The sequence below is a fragment of the Scyliorhinus canicula genome, chromosome 9, assembly GCF_902713615.1.
Source record: "Scyliorhinus canicula chromosome 9, sScyCan1.1, whole genome shotgun sequence".
NCBI lineage: Eukaryota > Metazoa > Chordata > Chondrichthyes > Carcharhiniformes > Scyliorhinidae > Scyliorhinus > Scyliorhinus canicula.
The window spans coordinates 170,678,018-170,688,142 of NC_052154.1; the positions used below are offsets into that span (position 1 = coordinate 170,678,018).

At 48.7% G+C, this 10,125-nt stretch overlaps 1 protein-coding gene across 2 annotated transcripts; it reads left to right on the top strand.

Annotated features, from left to right (window-relative positions):
- Positions 1 to 625: 625 nt before the first annotated feature.
- On the top strand, positions 626 to 4,246 carry adma (adrenomedullin a). Of its 2 annotated transcripts, none has more exons than XM_038808181.1 (4): positions 626 to 749; positions 1,190 to 1,301; positions 1,394 to 1,528; positions 3,217 to 4,246. In XM_038808181.1, exons 1-4 carry the CDS (start codon positions 737 to 739, stop codon positions 3,488 to 3,490), a joined length of 534 nt encoding a protein of 177 aa, XP_038664109.1. In that variant the 5' UTR covers positions 626 to 736; the 3' UTR covers positions 3,491 to 4,246. The 2 variants fall into 2 exon arrangements, with proteins under 2 accessions (XP_038664109.1, XP_038664108.1); XM_038808180.1 differs by having other exon boundaries at positions 636 to 749; positions 1,187 to 1,301.
- Positions 4,247 to 10,125: the final 5,879 nt, after the last annotated feature.

Sequence of the window (10,125 nt, forward strand, 5' to 3'; positions counted from 1 at the left end):
GGGAGGGAGACGAGTTGAAAGCATTAATCACTCGGTACATATTCGGCCAATTGACGCCATGTGCATTAAAAAAAAGTGTAGAATCGTCGGAATGCATTTTACTGAATAAAACAATACCATTAACGAAATCGTCAATCATCCTGACATGTATCTTTCAATTTCAAACTTGCCTTGTTCCCAATGAAATTGCCTTGAGACATCATCAACCAAATAACTACAACTTCTTCAAGTGTAAAGTGAGAAATATGATTTGAGATTTTAAGAGTAAATAAATTAGGACATCATTAAGATGTGAGCAGTTTGGGAAGTAAGTGTATTTTCCTCAAAGTACCGCCCACTGTATATTATTTGCTGTAGCATCCGATTTAAATTTCGCTGAATGCAATGTTTAACCTGGAGTTTTCATTCGCCCAGTGTGAAGTTTTGAAATGTTAACTCTATCTGGCTGATTTGTGGGCTACAAATGTATTGGCAGTCGATTGCGCTTATCATACTCATCAAGTGATGTGTGCATGAGTTCTGCAGGATGTGCACAAACATTGTCACGTCTTGTCTGCGAGCTGTCCATCAATTGAGTCCCCGCCCCATGTGCAATTATATAAAGACAGACTGCGTCTCTGGACTCAGTCAATGCGATTCGAGAATAACAGTTTGCTCTCGATCTCTCTCTGCGAAAGACTTTATAAGGATACACCACAGAGATACAAGGACTGGAGAATTTGGGCAATCCCATTGGATGGGCTTTGGAGGTACATGTGAAATGTTCTCGCTCGGTCAGGCAGGTCTCACTTTACTGGGTAGTGGCAGATATTTGGTGGTGTTGTCCAAGTGATGTTAGGACACACGGCAGGAATCGGAACGGTGTACAGTACAGCCGGCAGGTTGCTGCTACCACGCCGGGTTGCTAACTTTGGTAACGCTATCGTAACTTATGTGTGCGAATGACTCAGGACCCGGGTCTTTTGTTGACGATCATCATCAAAGGAACACTTGTCCCAGAGAGCACTTGCCACACATAAGGACAAACCCCACCCGGCGCTGAGCACAGATTTGGAAGCTGCTGTTTGAAGGTTGCTGACCCCCCCGCCAGCAGTGGAGAAGCGCCGGTCAGTAATGTGCCTCAAAACAAACCAGTCATGAAAAGAACATCCCTAACAGCGGCTCTACCTCTCTCTCCCTCCCCCAGCAGGTTTCACCATGAGGATGGTTCACATTGCCCTGCTGTATTGCTGCTGCTTCGCCTGTTCTGTCTCTGCTCAGGTAGATGGCAAACTGGACATCGCCTCGGGTTTTAAAAGAAGGTGAGTTCTCTGTATCCCCAGCCGGCATTCTGACACCGTGAGCCGGTCTGTGAGCCGTGTCCTTGACCGGGGCTGTGGCTTTGTGTTGACAGGTTGACCGCCTGGGCTTTGAGCCGAGGAAAGAGGGATGTGAGGGGCTCCAAGCTGCAGAGTCAGGAGGCGCTCGCCAGCGGCCACCCGTTCGTCAGGGTGGAAGACGTGAAGGAAAACTTAAACTTCCAGCCCAGGTAACTGAAGCAAAAGCCAAGCGAACCAAACACGGTTACCGGGCGGGTGGGCGCTGGGTTCAGCCATTGCACAGCAACAGAAAAAGGCCAGACAGAGAGAGGAGGGGTTTCGGGGCAAACCCTACCCCCCTCCAGCCTGGGGGAGGGGCAAACCCTACCCCCCCCCCCCCACCCCCCCTCAGCCTGGGGGACGGGGCAAACCCTACCCCCCTCAGCCTGGTGGACGGGGCAAACCCTACCCCCCTCAGCCTGGGGGACGGGGAAAACGCTACCCCCTCCACCCTGGGGGACGGGGCAAACCCTACCCCCTCCCTCCAGCCTGGGGGAGGGGGAAAACCCTACCCCCCCCCCTCCAGCCTGGGGGACGGGGATTACCCTACCCCCCACCCCCCCCTCCAGCCTGGGGGACGAGGATTACCCTACCCCCCACCCCCCCCTCCAGCCTGGGGGACGGGGATTACCCTACCCACCACCCCCCCTCCAGCCTGGGGGACGGGGCAAACCCTACCCCCACCCCCCTACAGCCTGGGGGAGGGGGCAAGCCTACCCACCCCCACCCCAGCCTGGGGACGGGGCACACCCTCCCCCCCCCCCCCCCAGCCTGTGGACGGGGCAAACCCTACCCCCACCCCCCCCCCCCCAGCCTGTGGACGGGGCAAACCCTACACCCCCCCCCAACCTGGGGGACGGGGCAAACTCTACCCCCCACCCCACCTCCAGCCCGGGGGACGGGGCAACCCCCCCCCCCCCCCCACTCCAGCCTGGGGGACGGGGTGAGCTGCTGCGACTGAGCGGATGGAAGTGAAGGTGAACCGGGTCTGAGAATCTGGGCGGGAGTTGCCCCATTGGAAGAGTTCTCCGGGCTGAGTTCAGACTCTTCTCTGTCTGACTGTCCAATAGGGTTGGTGGGGAGGGTGGGACATTGCGAGGGAGCGAGTCCCATTCTCCAGTGTCCTCGTGTCTAAATTCACTGCGTCTGACTCCAAAGCAGCACCTACAATCATTGCCATCTTTATTATCATTCACCAGCCCCCAATGCCTCCGGTGATCGGAGTTGCTCTTTACAACCTGGACTTTAGTCTGTTTCATTAAAATCTGCCAATTCCCAATGTGATCCAGACATAAAGAGAAATGAATCCTCCCAGTGACTGCAGACAATGGGGATGGGTGTAGGGATGGGTGAAGGGGTGGGTGTAGGGATGGTGAAGTGGGTGTAGGGATGGTGAATTGGGTGTAGGGGTGGGTGTAGGGGTGGTGAAGTGGGTGTAGGGATGGTGAAGTGTGTTGGAGGAGTGGGTAGGGGTGGTGAAGTGGGTGTAGGGTGCGTGGAGGGGTGGTGAAGTGGGTGTAGGGGTGGTGAAGTGGGTGGAGGGGTGGGTGTAGGGGTGGTGAAGTGGGTGGAGGGGTGGGTGTAGGGATGGTGAAGTGTGTTGGAGGAGTGGGTAGGGGTGGTGAAGTGGGTGTAGGGGTGCGTGGAGGGGTGGAGGGGTGGTGAAGTGGGTGTAGGGGTGCGTGGAGGGGTGGTGAAGTGGGTGTAGGGGTGGTGAAGTGGGTGGAGGGGTGAGTGTAGGGATGGTGAAGTGTGTTGGAGGGGTGGTGAAGGGGTGTAGTGATGGTGGAGAAGGGTGTGAGGGACGGGCTCTGAATCCTCTGCTCTGATGTGTTGCCTTCCTCTCTCCCCCCCTCAGCCCAGACGCCCACATCCGTGTGAAGCGCTACCGCTACGGGCTGCCGCGCTTCCCTCAGCTCCACCTGAACCGGCCGAGCTGCCAGCTGGGGACGTGCCAGGTGCAGAAGCTGAGCCACCGGCTGAACCAGCTCCTCAACAACCCGGAGAAGGACAACATGGCCCGCTGGAGCACGTGGAGTCCCAACAGCTACGGCAGGAAGCGGCGCTCGCTGCGCTCCAGAGTGGCGCTGCTGCCGGCGCCCGGGGAGCAGGAGGTGCTGGCCGGGAGGTGATGGGGCTGTTGGGAATGGACACCCTCCGGCACCCCTGGACACAACCCCCCCCCCCCCCCCCCCCCTCCTCCCCCGCTGCCACGGACCAGGACATTCGCCAAGATCTTCAGTCGGATTTAAGAAGGCAGTTGGCAAACTTAACATCGCACGGCCAGACTTCAGAACTCTTACGAGCTGCCCAACTCGCCAGAATGTGCTTCTTTTTTGTGTGTGTGTGAGAGGGGGGGGGGGGGGGGGGGAGATGTTTCGGAGCAAATTGAATGAAGAGAAAGGCGCCACCTCTCAGAGAATGCCTTGGAATTAAGGGTTCACACCCTACACAGCGCCAAATTCCAGCCCATTAGCTGCAGGCTACATTTGAACTGTTTTGTGTGTGTTTTTTTCTGTTTGGTTTACAGGGAGTCTAAAATCCTGCTAGTAGAAAAAGGGTTGCATCATACTTGAAGGCAATTTCTATTACAGACAGTGCAATCGACGTTTTTAATGGAGGAAAGACATTGTACATAAAATTGTTTAAACTATTTAACTCTTTATTTCCTGTAACTGTACATCTGGAAATAGAATTATTTTTATACGTGATATAAATATATACGGGCATTGTAGCATCGGCAACTTAGAATCGTGTGTTCATTATTATGGGGGCCGAACTGTTCACTAGTTACCCCGACTCCTTTTGTACAGACTTGCAATGACTGTATATGCAGTGCAATCTATTTTGTCATAATTATTAAATACAATAAAGATCTGCCTACATTATGATGCCTCTGGTTATTGTATGCCCCTTTTTGTTTAAGACAAACTATAGATGAGCCCACTCAGCAGCCATTACATTCCTGTTTAGGGTTGGTGTCCGATCGGTTGCCCCTTCCAATGCCCGGACCCAGCATCTTTTGAACCATTGAGTCATTGTGTATTGAACATTGAGAAGCTCAGGGCGGTAGCATCACAACCCCGCAGCGGACATTCATTCATATCACGGAGGGGTTTAAAATGATGCCTTTTTTTTGTCAGGGGATAAAAGCGTTAACACAGCGAGACAGAAAGCAAATTCCTTTTGGGAGGACTGGATCCGACTCATCTTGGTTAAAGGGCACTGCTGTGGCTTTTTAATGATCTGCCGTGGGAGGAAACCGCAGCGAGTAGCCAAGGAATGCGGTGGAGTTTGTTGCATTTTCAAAGCCTGTAGCGCCACCTGATCTAAACTCCAGACACTACAAGAGCGGGGACAACCAGGGTTAAAGGGTTCTTCGGTGTAGTTTGCCAACCTGAGATTGGGTCTTTACAGAAGCATATTATCCCTCAGCAGAAAACGCTGCCCGCGTATTTGTCATAAAATTATGAATGTGTATCATTTCACATTTGGCCCAGCAATAGTTACAATTACAATAAACTACCATAAAATGTTAGGGGGGGGGTTAAGATTGACTCACGCTGAGAGTTCGCAAAACACATAGCAGCTAATTTCCATCAGAATGCTTACAGGCCAGGCAAGTCTGGATGCTATACCTGAAACCTTCAGTTGTTCAAATTGGTTCATAATTTCGATTTGTTCATATTAAAACTTAAATCCATATGGGAAGAGTAATGGAACTGTTTCTAAAAAAGAAAAGATTAATGGCTCCATTGTGTAGGGAATTCACTTCTGTTAAAATCGTTCAGGTTGTTAATCATCTCTTTTTTTTCCTAAATGAATTGTGGCAATTCTTAAAAGACTTAAAAAGAACAATAATGTGACAATTTAATGCAGGTCAATAATTCAAATGCAAAAATTGCGTTTCCAATTATACATATTGGCAGAAAATTGTGACGGAACATGCTGAAATTATGTCACGACTGATTAGTTGTTTCTCGACGTGTTATTTGTTATAGAAATTTCGCAATCATCGATGGAGCTATTCCGCCACCTAGAGTTTGCAAAGTGTGAGAATTTATCAGAGGGGCTGAAAAGTAAAAAAATATTGGGATCCTAAACAATGCTCTCTCCTGTCAAAGTATTGATCCATTCTAATGAATGCTTTTCCTGCGCGCTTATCCAAAAGATACATCTTTCTTTACAATCGCGCGCGAAAAAAACCCCTCGAAATAACAAATTGCAGGAAAACAATCAAATTCGGTTCGCCAATGGCTTCTGCAACTTCGATCGCAACCCACATCTTCCTGAAATAAAAGGAACGGACTCTGGAATCTTTTTAATCCTTTACTTTCCAAACCACTGGGCTAAACAGATTCTGTTTCATCGCGGTCTTCCCACCTACACGGACGCGGATTAACATTGACCCAAATCCACGTTTTCAGCAAAGTGTGGTCAAATCTGGCAACGGTAATAAAACGGATCGTTTAAAACTTCTTTAATATTGTGTCAGAAAAACGTTCCCGTTAGCTGAGTGCGTAGGATAGTTTGTTATGCAAATGTGTTGTGCTATAATCTATTACATTGAATTATAGGTTCTAACTTCTGTTAGATTACAGAGAGACTAGTAAATGTGAAACCAAATTAACATTTTACAATTTAAATCTTGTCAGACAAAAATAAATACACCTTATCTGACTCCGAATTAAATGGAGGAAATTTAATTCAAGAATGTTAATTCAGGCACACCCCCCCCCCCCCCCCCCCCCCATTCAATTATTAGTCCAGAATTTACCACAATTTCTGCTTGTTTACCTACTACTGTATCTCCTTCAACTAGGGGATTGCCGCAAACAACACGTGAACAAACTATCACAAGTACCTTTACAGCCACCAATGTTGTCTGGAACTCACTGTCTGTAAAAGGATTGTAGAGGCAGAAATCTCATAACATTGAAAGACCCCCGGTGATGCACCTCAAGTGTCAAACCCCACAACAGGGTTTAAAAAAAAATTCAGAATACCCAATTATATTTCTTTCCAATAAAGGGGCAATTTAGCATGGCCAATCCACCTAACCTGCACATCTTTGGGTTGTGAGGGTGAAACCCACGCAGACACGGGGAGAATGTGCAAACTTCTCACAGACAGTGACCCAGGGCCAGGATTCGAACCCGGGTCCTCAGCACCACAATCCCAGTGCTGACCACAAGCAGGCTCCCCTTTCGCATTAAAAGGAAGCCAACATGGCGTGTGTCATGAAGGCTGGCCAGCATGGGCTGCAATGGTGGCTGGCATGGGTCCCGTACATTGGCCAGCAAGGGTCGCAAAGGTTGGTCGGCACGTCTCGCGTAGGTTGCCTAGTATGGGTCGCGAAGCTTGGCCAGTGTAGGTCATGAGGGTCAGCCGTCGTGGGTCCCAAACGTTGGCCGGTTGCCAAAAGTGGGTCCCGGAAGAAAAGCTTTGAAAAGCACTACCCTACAAGGCTGGGGACCAAGAGCCAGAAAGGGGCACACGGCTAGCTGGATGGTTACTTATTGGCTACCACGGGTGCGATAGCCAAATGGCCCCCCTCTGTGCTGTAACTTTCTATGATTTCTAAGATTTTCTATGAATGCTCTTGAGCAGAAGTTCCAAGAAATAATGTTAAGCCACTTCTATATTGCTACAGTATCTCGCACCATTGGTTCTCAATGCACAAATCTCTTGTTGCTGGCAGTAACACCAAAGTCAGCTTACCGGAGTTGTTAAGGGTGGTGGTTTGGCAAATCCAGTAAAAAATCTTCCCAGCCAAGTTTACTTTAATGTTGCTGCTGACTGTTTGAAAACCATCCTTTGGGAGCCAGAAATCACTCTAGCAATATAAATAGAAATTAACTGAAACAGTTACTGTGTGGATGACCGCTGCTCGCCTGTAGGGACCATGCCCAATGTTAGGGAATATCCTTGATGTGGAGATGCCGGCATTGGACTGGGGTGAGCACAGTAAGAAGTCTTACAACACCAGGTTAAAGTCCAACAGGTTTGTTTCAAACACGAGCTTTCGGAGCACGGCTCCTTCTTCAGGTGAATGGAAAGGCTTGTTCCAGAAATGTTTATATAGACACAGTCAGAGATGCCCCGGAATGCGAGCACCTGCAGGCAATCAAATCATCAAAGATGCAGAGAGAGAGGTAACTCCAGGTTAAAGAGGTGTGAATTCGGCCCCCACCAACAAGCCTGGACTTGCAGAGACCTACCGACTGAACTGGCTTGGGACAATTCACACCTCTTTAACCTGGAGTTACCTCTCTCTCTGCATCTTTGATGATTTGATTGCCTGCAGGTGCTCGCATTCCGGGGCATCTCTGACTGTGTCTATATATGATGTGGAGATGCCGGCGTTGGACTGGGGTGAGCACAGTAAGAAGTCTTACAACACCAGGTTAAAGTCCAACAGGTTTGTTTCAAACACGAGCTTTCGGAGCACGGCTCCTTCTTCAGGTGAATGGAAAGGCTTGTTCCAGACCTGAAGAAGGAGCCGTGCTCCGAAAGCTCGTGTTTGAAACAAACCTGTTGGACTTTAACCTGGTGTTGTAAGACTTCTTACTGTGTCTATATAAACATTTCTGGAACAAGCCTTTCCATTCACCTGAAGAAGGAGCCGTGCTCTGAAAGCTCGTGTTTGAAACAAACCTGTTGGACTTTAACCTGGTGTTGTAAGACTTCTTACAGGGAATATCCTTGACTAATTGGTAAACTTGTAAATGTAATTTTTTAGTTAATTGCGAATGCAGTTGATCCACCCTAATAGAAATAGATACGTTTAACAGCAAAGAGCCAGGATTGCATTACGCTAATTCAAAATTATTTCATAATATAAATGGGCTATTATATTTTGTGGCACAGTGCAACAGCATAACTACCCAATGCATCAAAACCAAGTTGCATTTAGATCACTGGTCAATCAAAGACAGCACGGATTCTTGATTGATCAATTTTTTTTTTAGCGAATCAGTCTACAATGTTGTATGTCCAACTTTTTTACAGCTGTAAATTTACATGTAAATTTATGGAACACTGAGGCTATCGAGCAGAAATTTTGAAATTTCTCATGTCAATAATATTGTTAACGGGCTGAATTTGACCAAATTACCAATGTCGGGCCTAAATCAGGTGGCACAGTGGGCAGCATGGTGGCACAGTGGTTAAGCACTACTCCCTCACAGTGCCAGAGACCAGCGACGTGCAGAGGGGGGGGGGCCGACGGTGCGCTGGCCCCGGGCAGCCGTTGGATGGGGGCAGCAGCGTGAAGAGAACGGAGCGCGCCTGCGCACCGCGGTCGGCCGGAGCGCGCCTGCGCACCGCGGTCGGCCGGAGCGCGCCTGCGCACTGCGGTCGGGTGGAGCGCGCCTGCGCACCGCAGTCGGGTGGAGCTTTGGACTCGGCGGCTGGAGAAGGAGCAGAAAGGGCGCGAATTCTCCAGAATCAACGGCAATGCCACCATGGGTGAGTTTTATTTATTCTTTATCTTTATATTTTGATCTATTTTAAAACTCTTCTCTGCACCCTCTCTGTAGCTGTCAACTTACTAAACTGTCGTGCCCAGAATTTGACATTTGGGCCAGGGGCACCCATTTGGGACAGAACCAGTATTTTATAAAGATTCATCATGGCCTCTTAACTTTTGCCCTCTTACCCTTTATACTTAAAGCCCAGGGTCCTATAAATGGGAGATTCTCAGAGACTTGACTGCAAGCTGCTGGAGCTCGGATCTTGAACAGAGCTTTTATATCTGGATTTGGGGACCCTTTATGCACTGGCATAGTGCAAAAACAGGCCCCACATGACCAGGGTTTTGTGAAGAAGAAGGGATCTGGAAATGTGTTGACTGTGAAAATTATATTTGTGGAAATTGGGTGAAGTAGTTTGATGAGACTTGGTGCTAAAGCTTTAGAGAAATGAAGATGGAATTTGATTTGAAGAAGTTCAACGTTTTGAAGGATATTGTGGCTGAAATGAAAGCGATACGTGCTGAATGAGCTGACCGAAATGTGTGAGATATGTCTTTGTATCTGCTATGTGTAATTTATCGGTCATATTATTGCAATTTTCCTGTTAATTCATGTTTAATTTACGTTGATTTTGGTGTGATTGCTAATATAAAAGTGAAGTCTTGTATATTGGTCTTAGTTGGGTTGTTTGTAGTTTGTTTCCACAAGGGTCATAACAGTATTTCCATGACGTTGCTGCTCTTATCCTTCTCCATGGGGGTTGCAGAGGAGGGAGGCACAACTTTCGAGACATAACATCTCACCCATTGCTGCAAAGCAAAATGACTGAAGAAGAGAACAATATCCCTAGAATCCCAGCGCTAAGGGGAAATTGACTAACTCTTACAGCGCAATTTAACCTCAGGCAGCCGTCCAATACCTTAGAGATGACCTAGAGGCAGCTTGGGGCCTGTCGTGAAGGTGAGTGAGTGCCTTTAAATTTGCTTACCTTTCACCGGGAGCAGGGTTTGAGGGAATATCAGGTAAGCTCTTCGTTTCTTTTTCTTCTTCTTGTTTTTTTTTAAATCTAGAGGTGATGTCAGGGAAGGCAGTACAATGCTCCTCCTGCAGAATGTTTGAGGTGAGGGACGCCGTCAGTGTCCCTGCTGATTTCATCTGTGGGAAGTGCACCCAACTCCAGCTCCTCAAAAACCGTGTTAGGGACCTGGAGCTTGAGCTGGATGAACTTCGGATCATTCGGGAGGCAGAGGGGGTCATAGATAGGAGCTTCAGGGAAGTAGTTACACCAAAGA

Bases quoted from the DNA above. Each gene is read 5' to 3' on its own strand.
- adma (XM_038808180.1), top strand. The intron at 1,302-1,393 runs GTGAGTTCTCTG...TTGTGTTGACAG, and splicing joins GCCTCGGGTTTTAAAAGAAG to GTTGACCGCCTGGGCTTTGA. The intron at 1,529-3,216 runs GTAACTGAAGCA...TCCCCCCCTCAG, and splicing joins AACTTAAACTTCCAGCCCAG to CCCAGACGCCCACATCCGTG.